The 19,894-nt window shown below is 36.1% G+C and overlaps 2 protein-coding genes across 4 annotated transcripts; one reads left to right on the forward strand and one right to left on the reverse strand.

Moving 5' to 3' along the window:
• Positions 1 to 254: 254 nt before the first annotated feature.
• Positions 255 to 3,914, reverse strand: LOC121792145 (myosin-binding protein 7-like). Of its 3 annotated transcripts, none has more exons than XM_042189970.1 (5): positions 3,758 to 3,914; positions 3,417 to 3,685; positions 1,768 to 3,173; positions 1,005 to 1,048; positions 255 to 600 (listed from the first exon to the last, which is right to left on the reverse strand). In XM_042189970.1, the coding sequence occupies exons 3-5, from the start codon at positions 3,109 to 3,111 to the stop codon at positions 492 to 494; spliced, it is 1,497 nt and encodes a 498-aa protein (XP_042045904.1). In that variant the 5' UTR covers positions 3,112 to 3,173; positions 3,417 to 3,685; positions 3,758 to 3,914; the 3' UTR covers positions 255 to 491. The 3 variants fall into 3 exon arrangements, with proteins under 3 accessions (XP_042045904.1, XP_042045903.1, XP_042045905.1); XM_042189969.1 differs by having other exon boundaries at positions 1,768 to 3,178; XM_042189971.1 differs by having other exon boundaries at positions 1,768 to 3,265.
• A 6,806-nt stretch (positions 3,915 to 10,720) lies between these two features.
• LOC121792146 (D-lactate dehydrogenase [cytochrome], mitochondrial-like) lies at positions 10,721 to 18,838 on the forward strand. The gene is made up of 18 exons (XM_042189972.1): positions 10,721 to 11,017; positions 11,259 to 11,361; positions 11,505 to 11,605; positions 12,141 to 12,189; positions 12,284 to 12,376; positions 13,064 to 13,178; positions 13,631 to 13,691; positions 14,032 to 14,068; positions 14,146 to 14,207; positions 14,549 to 14,645; positions 15,956 to 16,030; positions 16,230 to 16,338; positions 16,574 to 16,683; positions 16,866 to 16,928; positions 17,777 to 17,856; positions 17,934 to 18,064; positions 18,166 to 18,209; positions 18,474 to 18,838. Exons 1-18 carry the CDS (start codon positions 10,755 to 10,757, stop codon positions 18,591 to 18,593), a joined length of 1,713 nt encoding a protein of 570 aa, XP_042045906.1. The 5' UTR covers positions 10,721 to 10,754; the 3' UTR covers positions 18,594 to 18,838.
• Positions 18,839 to 19,894: the final 1,056 nt, after the last annotated feature.

Here is a 19,894-nt window from a genome sequence, read left to right on the forward strand (position 1 = left end):
CTGTCTTACACCTAGCGCGTATGTATAGCAGTGTGCTTCTATGGCTAATCTATATAGATGGTCTATAAATTTTGAGTTTCGCATCGTATGTTTGTGGTTCTTGAAAAAAATATTATGGGACGCCTCTGAACTTAGATGTACTTATTTTATGTAGTTAAAGAGAGTTATGCGATAATGCTAGTTATATAATTTATGCAGATTGTGTAAGCTTCCGATTAGTAAAACAGTAGAGGCTATGCAAATTAGACGAATTCTTTTTAACTGAGGGTGGAAAATTCGTTTATTTAGCAAGCAATAAACTTGAGAGTTCATACAAAAACTCAATATACACAAAAGAGGCAGCAAGAGGCTTGGATAGACAGGTTTTTGTATATTTGGTGACTGACCACAACGCTAAATACAAAGAACGCAAGTAAGGAGCAAACAGTGGCTATCAAGCACCATAAATCCATTTTGATGATCAAAGACATCACATACTGATTTCCCACTCTTTAGTTTTGCGTGTTTGTAATGAATTGATGCCTCCATAATCCCACACGAGGGCTCCGGTCTAAAAGCACTAACGTGCCAATGTTGTTGGCTGATAAACCGAACATGTACCTGAGAAAATACAAACAACTTTCATGAGCAAAAATGCTCGCTAGAATCAAGTGCAACAAACTTTTTGGAGCATCTGTCTTCTTGTTTGGTTTTATTGTTTTACTCCAACATTTTGATAGTTATGAGTTCTCAGTGCAACAAACTTTTTGGAGCATCTGTCTTCTTGTTCGGTTTTATTGTTTTACTCCAACATTTTGATAGTTATGAGTTCTCAGTCCGGTTAGTTTAGAATCAAAGCTTTATTTTCAGTCCAGGGTAATGTCTCTGGATATAAATGTTTTATGCTTAATGTAAGAGGTAAGCAAATACGCAGGCAGCTTTGCTTAGAGAAAAGTAGGCTTTAAGCAGTAAAGGCTAAATGCAGCAAAAGACAATCGATTATAATTTGATGGATATGCACTTACCTGGCCCTTCGTCCTCTTCTCCAGCTAAAAATAGGAACAATCCACTGAAAAAGAAAGGGAGTAAAATATGGTCAGCAGTTAATGAAATAATATTTCCTAGGGATGAACATAACATATTCAAAAGGGATTTAGTTATATAACACGAGGCCAGTAATAATCACTACACCAATGAATGGATTCAAAACTTCTTAGCATGGTCCAAAGAGAATTATAGAAAGTTGGTTTTTTAATAAAACAGTCAGTTGAACTCCTTTATTCATCACTATGCTGTAAATATCCAACAACTGGAGCTGTATAACAAGACACTGATGAGATGAAACCAAGGAGAACTTAATGATAACACAGCCAAAAAAAAGAATTTTTTTTTTCTGATGATTGCCCCAACAATTAAAAACTGAAAAAGTACTGCACTTATAGTAGGGCAACTAGGAGCAAATTTGTGGCAAGGAGCAGGAAAATATACAATGTACTGCAGTACTAAAGCAGGAAAATATTCAATGTGGAGCACTACTGTTTGGGCAAACGTTGTAGTTAAGAGCATGATGAAAGTCATGTTCTCCTGGAGGGATCGGGCATATCTAGTCCCTGAAGGGTACAAACACAACCAGGTCTAGTGTCTTATTAAATGCCTATCGATCAATGGGGGTAACAAAAGACAATGCAGCATAGCACAAAACTGGCAGATCATGCCACAAACATAGAGTTGCATCATGGAGAGACATGAATGAACAGAAATCATGTCAAATCTTGTTATCAGAATTACCTTGAATATCGACATGAAGGTACCTTTCCTGGTCTCATGTTGCTTCCTCAAGGGCGTAACCTTTGGAGACATTTCTTTGCATAAATTCTGCGCTATCTCCTTCAACAGCACCACTTGTGCTTTCTCAGTCCCCATAGAAATAATTGCTTGTCTCATAGACTCTCTATCAGCCTCAAGAGAATGAAGTCTTGCATATAACTTTTGAATCTCAAGGTCTTCAGAACTGGAATAATTCAACTCCTCATCACCACCAACACCAAAAGAAGCATTGCAACTCATTGGCTGATTATTAATAGGTCCCTGTTGAACAGAATCAACTGTGCAGACTCTGTCACACGATTCATCTCCATATTCCGATGCATTATCCGCCTTCCTAGGATTCTCCTCAATATAGGAAAACACCGACTTCTTGAAACTGCCGGCAAACTTTGGAGAATATTTGGAAATTTCTGGGCCCTTTTCTTTAGCCATTGCAAAAGGTACCTGTGGGCCGTCAGTACAGAGCTTCCTAGCTCTTGGAGAATGGCCAACTATTACTTTTTCAAGCACGTGTTTTGCATTAACTAATTCACCATCAGGATAAATGGCCTTTGGACTTTTCTCCAATTGATTGATTCGACAATCCAAATCCTTTAATTGGTCGCTTGAATGCGGATTTTTCCCAAATGCATATTTCTCAATATCAGGCATTTCATCATCACCAGTTGGACAAGTTACTGAATCATTCAAATTGCATTTGAGAGGAGGGTACATCTCATTTACATAGTCAAACTGACCTTCGATGTCCTCAATCATGCTGTAGTTGCGGCTCATAGCCTGGACGACTCCATCAACTTCAGTCTCTGAGAGCCCATAGCTCAACATCTTTTGTCTATATGCGTCAATCTCACATGCAAGTGATTGTATTGCTTCCTCCCTCTTATACAGCATATCCTCCAATCCCAACGTCTCCTGCTGATCATGAGCCATTTTCTCCTCTGCGAACCTCTTAAATTGCCTTAATTCCATCTGAAACTCCGCTTTATCCTTCTGAAGCTTCAGAATCATTGAGAGCGCTTCATTGGCAGCCGTGGACGCAGCATTCCTCTCCTCCTCCAACTCAGAAATCAGGTCCTCAATGGTCTGCTGCTGGTTGATCACCATCTCACGGAGAGCCGTACATTCATTTCCTATCTCTACACGGGCATTTTGTGTGGAGAGGCAGGTTTCTTCCTCATACTCATCACAGTTTCGCTTTACAGCCTGAACACCAGTCCTCTCCATCATCGAAGAATCGTTGCAATCGCAGTCGCGGTCACAGCATTTTATCTCGCTGGCTGATGTGGGAGAATCCCCAGAATCCATTCACCACCAATACGGCTCTACTAAACCCTCAATTCTACCATACTTTCCTCAAAGTAATCAAACTGCGCTGAATACTCGACAAATAAATAAATAAATAAATACTTATAAAACAAACAAATTTCCAGCAGGTTATAAATTAAATTTCGGTTCGTTGCTGCAAAACAGAAAACATGCATCGTTCCGGGTCAAAATATTATCCCCATGATCCCTAAAAAAGCACAAAATCTGAAATTTTCCTCCATCTTTAGGAACAAAGAAATAAAGGAATTTCAATTAGTATGTGTGTGCATGTGTGATTTGATTACCTAGCAGTTCTGTAATACACGAATGCCGCCGAACGAAGTTCAAATCCTCCAAGGAAAATGCCTTCCATTTCGAGTTCTGGAAAACGATTAGGTCGGAGAAACAGAAGGTGGCTGCTATTTCAAATCCACAAACAAATTTCCCGGCAAAAAAATGGAGAATAGAGGTAAAGAGAGGGGGAGCACAATTTGAGCAAGAGAGGAATTCGCAGCGCTTGTGCGGTCAGTGCTTCTGGTATTTGATTCAGATTAGCTTCGTTTCGCGTGGAAATCTGTAGAGAGAGAAAGAGGATTAATCGGTGTTTGCTATTTTTATAAACATCAACATCATCGCCCGTAATTACCTTTTAGCCCTTCCAAATTACAGAACGGGAACCACCACTTTGATTCCCGTCCCGATTACTCTAGCCGGACGGCCGCCGTCTCTCTCTCTCTCTCTCTACCTTGTTTTTGCCTCTACAAATATAAATCATCATCACAACCCAACCAACTTATACATGCTTGGACACTTTCATTCTCACCTCAAGAATTTTTGGGGTATTTCTCCTTATTTTCCGATAATTGTGTACGTTTAATTTTTGCTAATTATGTGTTAATATTCTTTAAAAACAGTTGTCCTAATTATTACGAATGTAATCATGTAACGGCAAAATGGGCTATTCCTACGGGAAGGTGGACTACTAAGGAAGGGCATACTGTAAATTTGGTAGGCGGTTTCATTTAATTTAATCGCAGTGATTAATGGTAATAGCAAAAATAAAGAATTAGTTTAGCTTTAGTAATACTAACAAAATAAGAAAGCGTCTGTAGCAGGGACCACGCTTTAATAGGCTTAAAGAGAAAAATTGGAAAATATAGAGTTAATTGTAAATAGTTTAACTGATATATTCATTCAAATGTAAAAATCGTCTACTGTATTTTAGTCGAATTAAAATTTAAAATTATTATTAATTTCAATTATCTAAATGAGTCAATGGGTGCAAGGACAAAAGTAATAAATACGCATTTTTGTATTAATTAATATTAAACGATAAAATCTTGCTCTTCTTTGGGGAGTCACACTCACACGCATAAAGTGTAAGTAATTAGTGATTTACCGATACATGGTTTTAGCCTAATATCAATTTCCTTACCTAAAAGACTTTTACTACCCCTCAATTTTAGCCTCCTTACATAACAAATACCCTTCCTTTTCGGCTGTCTTCTTTCATTGACTTGAAATCATCGTTGTTTGTAGTGCAAAATTAGGGTATATCCTTCATTAAGAACCTTGACTCAAACATGCACCGTTTTAGCTGTTGTACATGGAACTCAATGAAAACTCTCAGAATTGGAATGATAAAAAGAGTAGAACTACACAGATGTGAAATTTGTTAGGTGTATTCCTTTTCTATTGAACCAAACCGTTGAATACAAATACAAATACAAATACAAATACAAATACAATTAATCAAAAACTGATTTTTTCAAGACCCATTCTGATAAGTTCAACCATAACTATAGCTCATGGAGGAACACAATTACGAAAACATGCAGACCGAAATTGTATTATTTTTACACTAATCCACAGTCACCGAACAAACTCATTAGTACTCCCTCTGCTCCCAACTAATTGTTTGATAGTTGACCGTTGTGGTTTTTAAGAATTTGTTTGACCTTATTTAGAAACATAGGAGAAATAATTTAATGAAATATGGTTTTACTTTTATAATAGTAATTTTGGGTAAAATGAATTAGTAAAGTACAAAGTCATTTTACCAAATACTAAGTGAAATGTATCAAATAATAAGAATCGGATAAAAATAGCAAAATAGAACAACTAATGGGAACCGAAACCGAAGAGAGTATAGCAGAAGTCATATGATTTATTTTTAAAAACAAATTACCGCCATTATTATGTACTTGTAGAGCTTTTTTGTAGTATGAAAAATTGTAAAATTAGGAAGAGTAAGTCATTTTTGTCCCTTTTAAAATTTTCATAATAATTTATTAACTTCCAAAATCTGGTTCTATTTGACTAAATTTGTTTTGTTTTAACTTATAGTATTTTTTTTAGCTCAAAACAGCGTTCTTTGGTTATTTATGCCTGTCACATTACACATTACACATTAACATCAATATTTATTAATATCTCCAAAATTTTACATATGTGCATAATTTTGCACCACATTTACTTAGGTAAAAATCATTGTGGAAGAATTACATTATTTAAAACTTCATGATTTGTCATTTAAATTAAAAAAATTAAGATAAACCCTAATATGATCAAAGTAATTTTATATGCAATTACCCCAATTCAAATTTGAACTTTTAATACGACACTTGGAGTCCACCAAATGAATGAGACTTTAGCAGATTGAAACGAATCTGTCATTACCTTCTTGGTTATATGTGGAGTAATTGTTACTAATATTATTATGATTGAACCTTAGACAATTCCAACTACTAGCGCTTCTTGATTAAACTTCCCTTTCTTCACCCCAACCCCACCTAACCTAATTACGAACGTTTTCAAGAACATTTTTCCATATACATTTAGGTGTTGGGGCTACCATTAGCTGTTATCAAATATTTTAAATTGAATATAAGTTCATACATGGAAAAGAAAACAAAGCAGGCAATCCAAAGTTATAAGTATGATTTGATCGTTATAATTTTTTTCCATGTTCCTTGTCCTTGTCCTTGTTGTTTTAGGAATTTTTAAAAACGAGGTTCAGAGACACTTATTAGTATTCAATAAATAAATACGATATACAATGATGCTAAGTGGCCAAAATTCTTGAAAGGGATCCGTTTCTGAAAATGAATTACAGTATTTTTTATGCTGGAAAATGAATTACAGTAGTACTATTTTTTATGCTTTTAAGTTGGATTTTACGTATTAGTTTCTGAAAATGAAATACAGTATTTTTTATGCTTCTTAAGTTGGATTTTACGTATTTTGAGAATGTATAGTTAAATATGAATGTTGCATGACTAAGTAAAATAACACAAAATACATTCCATTTATAACATACTCATTTGGAGAAAGTATCCAAAATAATGAATAATATGAAAAGGATTTAAGAGATTTGCATAGAATCGTTAGTTAATACTATGATATTTAGAAAATATGAAGAAAAAAAACATTATGTGGAACATGAGTATTAGTTTGTAGAAAATTTTAAAAAGATATATGAAAAAAATTTAGGAGATTTGATTAAGATTGGAGCATGAGTTTCACAATTCATTTCTTTATTCTCATGGGAGAGATATTAGAGCATTCGCAATAGCGGACGTCGGGGCGGACGTCTGCTATTGCATCAAATGAGGCGGACGCGGACGTCCTTGACGGACGAGAGGTCGTCCGTCGGTTTCAGCGGACGTCCGCCCCGACGTCCGCTATTGCGGCGTGACGGCGGACGTCCCATTTTTTGATTTTTTAAAACTCTATATATACATTTTTTTTAAAAAACTCTAACGCATGTATTATCGTTGAAAATGAAGGCCTAAAACAAAAACATATCATACCGTCAGGGTGGGGGCACTCCGCGCCCCCGTAACCCGGGGTCAAGGGAGCGTCGCCCCCTTGACCCCATGACTCGGCTAGTGGCGAACTATACAGATTCAAGGCATAACATGTACTTTGTTTTAACTATGTATTTTTTTAACTATGTAATTTTTTTAAATTATGTATGTTTTTTAAAAATAAAATGGTTGCATTTTCCTCATATTTGTGTCAAAATTTTAATTCCGTAAAATTACATCTGTCTGCCGGAACATCTGTCCCTATTGCGGATGCTCTTATGAGAAAATAAATCAAATTAAATCCTAATAATAAAATAATTAATAAAAAATAGTACTCACTTTGTCTATAGAAAATAGTTATCTTTATATTTTGAGATAGTCTAAAAAAATAGTCTCAACATATCTTTCCTACTTTATTCATTTTTTCTTTTTCTCACTTTGCCTATAGAAAATAGTTATCTTTATATTTTGAGATAGTCTAAAAAAATAGTCTCAACATATCTTTCCTACTTTATTCATTTTTCTTTTTCCTCCTACTTTATTAGTTTTTTCTCATTTTTTTTTATTATTTTATCAATTTATATTGAAATTTGTGTCGTCACCTATAAGACTATTTTTTATGCTGGAGTATTAAATAATACTATCTTCTAGATTCAATATAAAATTAGATAGGGGAGTACTAAACATACATGTCTCCAAATCAAATAATAATATACTGAAATGAATATCACAAAATCAAATTCTAATAGCTTACTACTTAATTACACCTTCTCAATTGCATAATGAAATAAAATATTACTACTAAGATTTATTTATAAATGAAATATGTTTGTGTTATTTTCAAAAGGGTGTTACTCATTCTCACCAATTTCATAACTAAAAAATTTATACACTTTCGGAAGTTAAACGGTGGATGAACCCATTTCAAGAATCTTGTCAAGTGGCAATATAGAAATGTGCAATAAGTATAAAAGTTAAATATAATAGGACTAGGACTACAAAGTATACATAAAAGTGATTTAGAGTGTCCACGGCCCTTGAGGCCACCAAAGTTGGCCCGGCCACCAAATGTGGCTCTCCTGGGCTCTCCACAATGGTAAATAACAATGGCCACGAAATGTGGCTCGCTCCAAAATAAAAATTAATTTATTTGCTTTTTTTAATGATATTTTGTAATTTAACTACAATAAATTTTATTAGACTATAATATATGATATTTATAATTTTAATTAAAATAAAATAATTTGGATTGTAAATAAAAAAAAAATTTCACAACCTAGCCAAAAAAAAGTTTAACAAGAACTTCGTTGTATTATATTAAAATTGGAAAATTATACAACGAAATTTTTCTAGTTTAAAAACAACAACCCGAAAACCCATATCACTCTGCGGCGCTCCTTCTACGGTTCCAGACCTCTTCAACCAAATCAGCCTGCATATCGATGTACCGCTGGATCAAGTATTCATTAGTACGTGGTACACCCATCTGCAGGGGCTCCATGACAATACCCGAGCTCGAACTAGCACCATCTTCCGGTGCCCATCGCTCTGCAGCAAATCCTTCGTCGCTATATGGACGAAGAGTTATTGCGACATTCTGAATCGCCGACAGAAAATCTCTGGCGGATAACGGGCGTTCTCGCCGAAGTAGTCTTCCATCAACCGGCGGTCAGCCCCGGCATGGTCACGGTCGATATACTGCCGATGATAGAACGGCCGAGGGACTGCCACTGCCGCCGCCTCCGCCTCGGCAGCTTCATGTTGCACCGCTGCAACTAGGTTTTGGAACTCCAGATCTACCGCTTCTTGGTACCGTTCATCGTCGGAATCCATATTTCAGAAGTTGAATTAAAATAGATTGGAAAGAGTGGTGTTTGAATTGCGGTAGAAAAATGGAGGAAAAATGGTGTGTATTTATAAAAAAAAGAAGCAAAAAAAAAAAAATCGGTGGCTGGGCCACGAAATGCGCCCGCTGCAGTGGTGGGCCGCGGAACACACGGCTGAGCCTCGTGAAGGCCGCGACCGCTGCTCCCTCTCGGCTCTCGGCTCCCAGCCACCGATCGTGGCTCTCTGCAGTGGGGGCCGCGCACCTGAGCCACGGGCCGCGGCTCTCCCACTGTGGACCCTCTTAATATCTGTAGCCTTGTAAGAATATTTAGGAAGTTACTATAGTCCTATTTCTTTTAATTTGGCCATCAACTTTTAATAAAAATGAGTACATTTGTATGAATGTTTAATTGGGCCATCAACTTTTAATTTCTGACAGCCCCCAAATGAACAGTTTTTGTCTTACCAATTAAGCATGTTATGTGATATTATCGAAATATCTTCTCAAGTGTCGTTGACTTCTCTAAACAAACCTCAAATCGTTTTAACATTAGTTGAACTAGAAGGACCAAACTTCAAACTTGGAAAGAAAATTTGGAAAATATCCTTGTTATATTAGAAGTTAATTTTATTCTAGTTCAACCTTGTCCTCATCAACTGAAATAGAGTTTCCAAAAGTAGTTGAATAATTCTTGAAAATTTACAAAAGACTTGAAAACACTTTTGGAACAAAGAGACTTTATGCCATTCTAATATCATGGGAAAAACAATCAAGAGAAGTATACTCGAAAGAGATGCACAATCATTCGTCATTATCAATATCTAAGGCTTGATGAAACCAAAAGGTATACCAAGTTAGATTAGAAATTGAAGTACAAATGGAAGTTATGTGCATGCAGAATAAAAGACAATTGAATGTCAGTCAGTACAAAGAAAAAGAAAGAACGATAAGGTTAAAGGAAGACAAGAAATTGAAATTGTTTATATTGTTAATAGAATGAACACTATATTTCCAATGAACAAATCAAGGTATTCATCAAGCTTTTGTAGTTGAATTATGATTTCCACACATTAATGGGTTGTGGATATTTTATTTTGATTTTTCTACTACTTTATAATTGTGAGATAGTTCCATATGCTACAAGTGTATATTAGTTGTAGTGAGAATAATTCATTTAGTTTACTATAAAATATAAAATATAATGTTAATTAAATCCTACTATGATGTTAAAAAATTATTTTCTATAATCAATTTATATGTTTTATGTGATTCAGATATAAAGACCGATAGTGTCATAGTAGAGATGCCCACCGGTTCCAGTTCCGAACCGGAACCGTGGCGATTTCTTCGAACCGGAACCGTCGGTTAACCGGTGGAACCACCGGTTCAGGCGCGGGAACCAAGGCGTCAGGGAGGGGACAGAGGCGCAGCTTTTCATGCGTTAAAACCGGTCGGTTCCGACGGTTTTTGGACCGGAAACCGGCGGTTAACCGCCGGTTCGGTGGCTTTCGGTGACGGCACGGGACACGAGGCGACATGGCGCAGCTTTTGGCAGACGGTTTGTTGACCGAACCAATGGTTTTGTCGTTGAAACCAGCGGTTTTCCGACAAATTCAAATTCCCCCCCCCCCATTTCATGTTTTTTTTATTTACGTTCCGACGATACTTGTAAATTATATTGCATTGTTGTATGTTGTATACTTGTATATGTATTGTATCATTGTCCGTTACAACTCAAATTCAATAAAATTGATATCAGTTTCACCTTATTCGTCTTATTTCAATTTAAATTATCCATTGTCTTGTTCCAATTTATTGGATAAGTCCAAATTTCAAATTAAAAAAAAAATCGAACCGCGAAACCGCCGATTTTCGAACCGGAACCGTGAAATAACTTCACGGTCCGGTTTCGGTTCCGACTTCGACCAAACCGGAATCGCCGGTTTTCGAACCGTGGGCAATACTAGACTCATAGTGCAATCCGGCGCCTCACAAACCTCCCAGCAATGGCTCTATCCTCCTGGATTTCTCGATTGCGTTCTTCTTCAAGGCTGTTTTACACCAAATTCCGGAACTATCGTTCTCACGAGCACCATGCCACTGCACCAAGGAGTCCTGCTGCGGCGGAACGCCTCCGGGGACCGTTCTTTTTGCACTGGGAAAGCTCTTTGCTTCCGCTTGCTTTCACTGTCTCCGCCGCCTCTCTTGCTTTGCATTCTTACTTCAATAACGCTCCTTCATGCTGCGAAGCCCCAAATCTCGCTCAATCGTAAGTCTTCTATTCGAAGCTTGTTTCTCTTCAGTGATTAGTTGATTGCTAAATAAACGCGTTGATCGGTTTGTTATTCTTGTGGTATCGGTGATATTAGTTTATGCGTTGATTAGTTGAAGTGGATGCATATTTCATGAATTCTATCCGAGAGATGTGTTTCCTGATGTTTTGTTTCGTCTTACTGGAAGCTGAATCGAATTAATTAATGGTGTCTTTCTGTGAATGGCTTTTCTTTTAGTGATAAGAGGATTGGGGGCACAGACAGCACGGATTACGTGGTGAAAGGATCGCGTAGAGAAGTTCCGCGAGAGCTTATTGAAGAACTCAGTATCACCTGCAAGGTATCAACCGACAGTGTCCTGCAATGATTGACTACGAATAAGCTTTGGCCCAATCTAAAATGCATGTTACCTTCTATTTTGTTGTCACGTATTTCCAAACTATGAAAGCAGCTTTTAGTTATTTTAATGAATATCTGGTGCAGGAGAATATGACAATGGACTACGATGAAAGATACTATCATGGGAAGCCACAGAACAGCTTTCACAAGGCACAGAACATCCCTGATGTGATTGTTTTCCCAAGGTGAGGACTGTGGAGTTGATTTTGTCTATGTGGAACTTGTATACTGACTTGAGAAGGTATTTAGTGCATAAATTTCTAATATAAAATCTGTATTTAAACCATTCTCGTGGTGGTTTATTATTTTAGATTCCTCTGTCCTCTGAACCAACGAATGTAACAGCTGGTCTGGAAAATGGGGATTGCTAAAACTACAATCATTGTTAGGTCAGAGTTCGGCATTAGTGGAAGGATGCCTATCATCATTGGCGTTATGAGTAACTTTCATATCTAGGCTTGTTATATGATGTTAATCATATGGTAGTAGTGAGAATTCATTGAAGGCATTCATACCCTTGCATACCTGACTTCCCATTGTATAAGATTTGCACCTGTGTTCCATGATTCTAGTGTGTTTTGTGGTTTATTCTTCACCACTCTTCGTTTGATTGCTGGGCTAAAGGAAACTGTTTGTACATGGCTGATTCTAGCTCTTCGTGGCAGTGTGGCACCCTTGTCTTATAATACATCATGTTCATATTTTATATATTTTCTGTAGGACTGAGGAGGAGGTCTCTAAGATAGTAGTATCCTGCAACAAACATAAGGTTAGAGCTGCGCTTCACACCATCCTGTGCTTGTTAGTCTCAGGGAATTTAATGGTATAGGGTTTTTGACCCACTCTCTTACTGTTGATGGCAGGTTCCTATTGTGCCATACGGTGGAGCTACCTCTATTGAAGGCCATACCTTGTCTCCTAGTGGTGGAGTTTGCATTGACATGACACAAATGAAAGTATGAAAGCTCCCATGTGTATATGTTGCCACTAAATTAATTGTGATTAATTCATCTCTATAACAGGGAAATATTTTTCATTCTAAATCTAGTTGCATGAACTTCTTTATCAGATCTTAAGTCATACTCCTGTAAGTCCACAACAAATAGTCTTATTTTTTTCATTTTGGGTTTTCCAAAAAAATAGTCACCTCCTATTTTTGGTAAGTTTCTCTTTTATGAGGTGGGACCCATTCTCCACTAACAATACTCCATCCACGTTTTACTTTTATGTCTATCTTACTTTACCAATTTTGCATTAAAACTCGTGCCGTCCACTACCATTGGTAGTGGAAGGGGAAGTAGTTATTGAGTTAATAGTTGTTATGGGTCTGTCTATGTTACAATAGAAGATGTAAGTTTCGTGATGACTGTTCCAGTATGAGCTTGTTTTAGCCTAGGGACTCTTCCACATATGATGTAGGCTGGTTTTTTTCTGAGGTTATCTGTTTGTTATTTCATTTGCTATCTCCAGATATAATAAACTTTGTTAATTGTCATCACAATTCTCAAAATTTCTTCCCTCTGCATGTCCTTATTTCCCAATATTGGAAATTCTGTGTGAGGATTTCTCATCCATCATGTAAATAATTTTGACTTAGTCGGAAAGCATCATGTTACTTACTTTGCTAACCATTCAAATTGTAGTGTATCAAATCATTAAATGTAAAGGACATGGATGTGGTTGTTGAGCCTGGAATTGGGTGGATGGATCTTAATGAATACCTCGAACCATATGGTTTATTCTTTCCTCTAGATCCTGGTAAGCTTCACACACCTCTTCTTATTTAGTGCTTTTGCTTTTTAGTTTTACCTTTTTTTCTAATATTTTTTTGGATGGGTTTATGATTGCATTGTAACTTGTAGGAATATGCAATATTAGAACATGTTAATCCAAGAAATTGACCCTATATGATAGGCAGAAAGACAGTTGAACTCTTTCAGTTGTTATTGCCTTTACTATGAAGATGACTGCTTAATTAAGCTCTTGATACCGAATCTGAATGTGGCCTCTAGTATTAAGAATTAAAGCTTACATTTCAGTTAAGAGTAAGTTTAATTGGTGTTATGTATCCTGATTCCTGAGAACTTTACTGTGTAGCTGTTTTTCAAATTATACTATTACGTTTTCTTCCTAGTTTCCTTGTTCCTATAGATTTATTGGATACTTGTAATTTTCACATCAATATATTTTGTAACTAAGCTGGTCCTCAGGTCCTGGAGCAACCATTGGTGGGATGTGTGCCACACGCTGCTCCGGCTCATTGGCTGTAAGGTAGTTGTTTTGTTTCAGCTTTAGAAGTATAAACATCATTTACCATATATGTTGAGCCCTATCTGCTTCTGCATGATCATAAATTTTGTTGTAATACTAATGGTAGCTGATGATATATACACGAAAATAAACTTTTAATGTAAACTAACAGCATTGCACATGATTTGTCACATTGCGTGATAACCTAGGTTTATATGCCTAGTCAAGTTGTTTAGTAGCTAGTTAGCTCATGCCATTGCATAAAATGATCGTTGAGAAGCTGTATAGGTTAGGTTCTAAACCTAAGAACTATTTTGTTGCTTTCTTAATTCAGTTTAATTATTTCATTTCTAGTTTGTAGGTATGGAACTATGCGCGAAAATGTCATTAACCTTAAGGTATGTATATTTAATGTTATGTTTCCTCATGCTCACTGAGATCACACTCATGATGCATTGATGCTTATTCCTTTCAGGCGGTTCTAGCCAATGGAGACATTGTGAAGACTGGATCTCGTGCCAGGAAAAGCGCTGCTGGGTATGTTCTTTATTTTTATTTTTTGCCATATAAGTTTGTTCCATAGCCTGATCAGAATAGGTCTGCAACAAGTCTTTATATGATGCTTGAAGCTCAATAAGAGCAAGAAAAAACATAGTAATGTCTAGACCAATGGCATCATGCATATTTCCACACAGGACAACTCTGTAGTTTGTAACTGAGATTAGTGAATTATGTTTCTGTACAACTTTGCTTCTTTATCCGTTTATATCTTTTCTGATCATCGCTCACCGTTTCTGCTTTTCAAGCTCAATTTCATCTTTCGCCCCACCCTTACGTTGTAATTATAAGCCTAATATTTTTTGTTTAATCTTTCTCAGGTATGATCTTACACGTCTCATGATTGGAAGTGAAGGAACATTGGGTGTGATAACAGAAGTCACCTTACGTCTCCAAAAAATCCCCCAGTTCTCAGTGGTATTTTCATAGTACTTTCTCATACTCTCTCTCTCTTCGTCCTCTCCTGCTATTCTTAATTTGAACCTGAATATCTTATACTCCCTCCGTCCCTTAAAAATAAGAACTTTTGAAGGGGCATGAATTTTAATGCACAATTGGTAAAGTAAGAGAGAGAGAAAAACTGATTGAATTATTGTTAGTGGAAAATCAGTCTCATCTCATCAGAGAGAAATTTTTTTCCTAAAATAGAAAGTGCATAATTTTAAGGGACAGAGGGAGTACTCTATAACAAGCTCAAGTGTAAATGCTGTACAGTGAGGTTATTGTGGTGTTAAGATCGAAATATTTATTGTATCATGTAATCCATGATATCCATCACAACAATGGAAGAATGAAGGCCTTACTTGCTGAAATTGAAATGAATGGATAATGCTATTAAATAATTCAATTTATGAATTTCTCAAAAATCGAAAAATGCTATAGCTGTCAAACACTTGCTGGGAGATTAGTGCTTCCAGATTACTAAATAAAGATTGTGTAGCATGATCAGGTTTGAGTTTCATTTATATAAACAAAAAAATTCTATAGACCAAGCTTCTTTTATGAGGCAATCACATATATAGAATCTCTCTCTCTCTCTCTGTAAATATATATTTATGTGTGTCTGTGTGGGAAAATCTCTTTAAATATGTTTCCCCTCACCCCAACCCAAACAACATGCTCCAGAAAAATGATTTGTACCTCACGATGCTTTTTGTCCTTGTCTTCTTGTACCAAACCTTTGTCTCATACTCCCTCCACCCCACAAGAATATGCACTCTTTCCTTTTTAGTCCATCCCACAAGAATATGCACTTTCTAATTTTGAAAAGTCTTTTCTCTCTATTGAGTGGGACCAATTCTCCACGAACAATACTTTTTCTCTCTGCCTCTCTCTTACTTTACCAATTTTACATTAAAACCCATGCCGAACCCAAAGTGCATATTCTTTGGCTGCCGACACAGGAAAATGGCAAAAATCAGTGTGGCAATGGTGTTTTCATCATGAACTGCCATGCTATAGCGCCATATCGCCGCCATAGTTTAACAACGTTGGTCAAGGAATACTGTTTTTAATAGTAGTTGTTGTTAAGCACCACGGCCACTTTCTCAACACTGCACACTGCTGGCTCTTTGAAAGTTGGCGATGTTTATAACGAAATCCGTCAATAAACTGGCGATGCCGACAATGAAAAATACCCCACAACTATTACCAGTGGATTGGGGCATTTATTGTTTGTATGATGTTTGAGTTGGATTTCAATTGGCTTACCTTAAATTGTATTATAGGTAGCAATGTGCAACTTTCCTACCATTAAAGATGCCGCAGATGTTGCTATTGCCACTATGATGTCTGGTATACAGGTTAGTTGGCTTCACTGGAATTGGTCTAATCTGTTGCATATTTGTTGCAGTTCCTAGTTTTTCTGATAGTGCTTGTACTCAGTTATATATAATTGAAAGCGTGGAAAGATAAAGGTCTCTTCCATTCTCATAAGAACTTTTTGAAGATGCAATTTCTTGTTCGTTTCATCCTTTTATCTTGTTCTATATCGTGTAATAGGTATCAAGGGTAGAGCTTCTTGATGAGGTTCAAGTCAGGGCAATCAACCTTGCTAATGGGAAAAGCTTACCTGAAGCCCCAACTTTGATGTTCGAGTTTATTGGCACAGGTGAGTAGTGGCATATGTTTGGATAAAACAATTGAATGCATTTCAAACAGATTTTTTTTTGCTTTTCTTTAGCTATGATTCTTGGTGGGTGAAGTGAGGCAGATAAAATATTGCTTCAATAGTTTCCATTCTTTTCAATTTCTGAATTTATTATTTATAGCACTAAATTGTATTTACTCTCCAAGCTGACATGCATCTTCGTTTCTCATGTTGTCTTTTGGTTTCAAAATGGCAGAAGCATATTCTCGTGAACAAACACTTATGGTTCAGAAGATTGCTTCTGAGCAATGTGGCTCAGATTTTGTGTTTGCGGAGGAACCTGAAGCAAAAAAGGAACTTTGGAAGGTACAACAGATGTAAATGCTTACATTTCTGAGTAAATACGTTATGGACATTTTTATCTGCACTTCCAGAAAAAAGAACTAACGAGAAGTACATCTTCTTTGAAGCTTCAGCGAGAAGACGATGGAAAAAAAACTTGTCTGATCTGCATCTAATCTTTTTTTCTATGGTCTGTTTTTTATTAGATACGGAAGGAGGCACTCTGGGCATGCTTTGCCATGGAACCGAATTCCGAAGCATTAATCACGGTCGGTTTTATATTAGTATTCTTTTTTGAACAATATTTTCCATTAAGTTTAGCTCATTCAATTAATTTACGGAAGTTTCAGTACATATTTTAGAATACATCTAAATAGTGATTTGCTCTACCTTCATATTATGTTATTCTATTTAGAACAATAATTTCCATCAAGGTTAGCTCATTCAATTAATTTACGGAAGCTTCACATAATTCTAGAATACATCTTAATTGTGATTTTCTCTATGTTCATATTCTTATATGGTATACTCCATTTTTCCCTCGGTAGTAGAGGTATTTCTTTAGGGCACATGATTTTAGAAAGTTGTTTAAGTGGGATAAGGGAAGTGTGAATAAAGTAGAGAGAGATAGAGAGAGGATAAGTAAGATAGATAATTAAGTAAAAGAGTGGAGATGTGTTACTTTTTGCCAAAAAAGGAAATGACTCAGCTATAGTGGGACATCCTAAAAAGGAATGCGACTCAACTATAGAGGGACGGAGGGAGTGCTAGTTTTGAAATTTATACATCTATATAGATGTGCACTCAACGTGGAGGGGCAAACATAGTGATTCTTGCATATCTCTACTATTTCGCAATTCCCATTATAATTGAATAAAAATCTTTGGACATGCAAATTCAAATTTTATGCATGGTTCAAACTATACTCGATTTTGGAAGGTGCAAGCGAATCTTTAATAAGCCAGTGTTATGCAGAATTAATCAGTAAATCAAACTTGTTTTTCCCCTAGTCCTCAAAATGTTCTGTCCCTAAACTTCAGTTTTTTTTGGCTAGCACATCATGTCTAACCTTTTTATTAGATATGTGGGTTATTTCATAAAATTTATATCAATGTAGGATGTGTGTGTCCCACTATCTCGCCTTGCTGAACTGATATCAACATCCAAGAAGCAGCTAGATGCTTCACCTTTAGTCTGGTATTATACTTCCCAACGTCTGTTAAAGCTTTTGGCAATGCTTTCACTTTCACTGATACACATGGATGCTAGAACAGCACCGTTCTTGCTCATGCTGGTGATGGAAACTTCCATTGCGTGATATTGTTTGATCCGGACAAAGAGGAGCAACGAAAGGAAGCTGAGAGATTAAACCGTTTCATGGTGCATGCTGCTCTGGATATGGACGGTATATAATCAATTCCCAACCATTTGTTGTCATAGAAGAATCTCATTCAATAATCAACATCTTTCTAAATTCAAAGTTGATCCAATGTTTATAATGATCAGGAACTTGCACCGGAGAACATGGTGTGGGCACTGGAAAAATGAAGGTATTGTTGAATGCACTATAAATTCGAATTGTAGTAGTACTCCCTCCGTCCCCAAAGAATATGCATTTTGGGTTCAGCACGGGTTTTAATGCAAAATTAGTAAAGTAAATATAGTATTGTTAGTGAAGAATTGGTCCCACCTCATTAGAGAGAAGAGGGTTTCCAAAATTAGAAAGTGCATATTATTGTGGGACGGGTGGAGTAGTATTTATTGTAGAATCACAGGTAAATGAGATATAATTAAAATGGTATTGAACATTACAGTATCTGGAGAAAGAACTGGGGATGGAGGCTCTCCAGACGATGAAAAGGATTAAGGCTGCTTTAGATCCGAACAACATCATGAATCCAGGAAAGCTTATCCCTCCCCATGTATGCATGTAATTTTCTGCATTATGACGGGGAGGGATTCAGATCCCCAATACTGAGGTTCGTAGCCCGGTTCTCTAGTCCTTGAATCTGCAGGCGAGGACTATATACGAGATATCGTTGCATGTATCAGTGATTCAGTATATCGTGTTTGGGATGATTGTATTATTAATCCTGCGTTTGTACCATTGTAAAAGAATGATGCAATTTTTGTAGTTTTCACTTTTCACCATCTTCAAATAAATAAGCCTTTTATTTTAGTACTACGTCTCATGATATTGCAGTCCACTTTACTCATTGTTATACGTTTATTGGAGGAGACTCCCCTCTTCTATTATTTTACTTTCCTTCACTTGAACTGTTTAATTATCATTTTATCTTTTATCAAAACGAGTAAAAAAATTTTACTCAACTACTTTAAGACAGAGAGAAAGAGTATATTTAATGGGGGATTCATAGGATGTGTTTCATTATGCGACTATATACATTTTAAACTGTACACCCCCGTTACATGTTAATTAAATCATTTTTTTTATTTTGCGAAGTTTCAAGATAATTGAGTCAATTTTATTTTTGGCAAAAAAGTAATTCTCTTATTTTATTCTTTTTTTATTTCTCTTACTTTATTCACCATCTATTTAATACGCTATGCTTAAACTATGTGTCGAAAGAAAATGTCTCAATTAACAAGGAATAGAGAAAGTCAGAGAGTAAATGATACATGACCCCCCATCTTAATAACAGATATAAACTCGACTATTATTACTTTAGAAAACTGAAGAGTTTCCTAGAGTGGAGGAATGAGAAGATTTTATGAGATGGGCGAGTGAAAAGGTTTTGAACTATAAATACTACTCCATGGTACTCTCTATGTCCGCCATTAGAGGTCTTGTTGATTCTCTGTACTCGTTTCATAAAAATTATAATAAATAGTTAAAGTGGAGAAATAGTAAAATAAAACAGAAAATAATGTAGAAAATAGTACTTGGTAGCTAAAAGTCCACTTTATTACTTTTATAATATAAAAAAATGTGAGTGGAGTGAATTAATAGAATATTTGGTCTATTTAAACTTATAGCAAAAGTGAAACGAAACACATATTTGCGGACAGAGGGAGTAATGATTTCATAATGGATTGTTATGGGTAAAAAAATTTAAATATGAGATCCGCGTACTAAAAGTGGTAAAAGATAAATAAATCTTAATTACGAACATCTAAAAAAAGTAAAATAATAAATCTTTAAATAGTGAATGGTGGGAATATTTAACAATTTTAATTTACTTTTCCATGACACCAAACTGTATGAAACCAGTAT

Source organism: Salvia splendens, chromosome 2 (genome assembly GCF_004379255.2).
Source record: "Salvia splendens isolate huo1 chromosome 2, SspV2, whole genome shotgun sequence".
NCBI classification, from domain to species: Eukaryota; Viridiplantae; Streptophyta; class Magnoliopsida; order Lamiales; family Lamiaceae; genus Salvia; species Salvia splendens.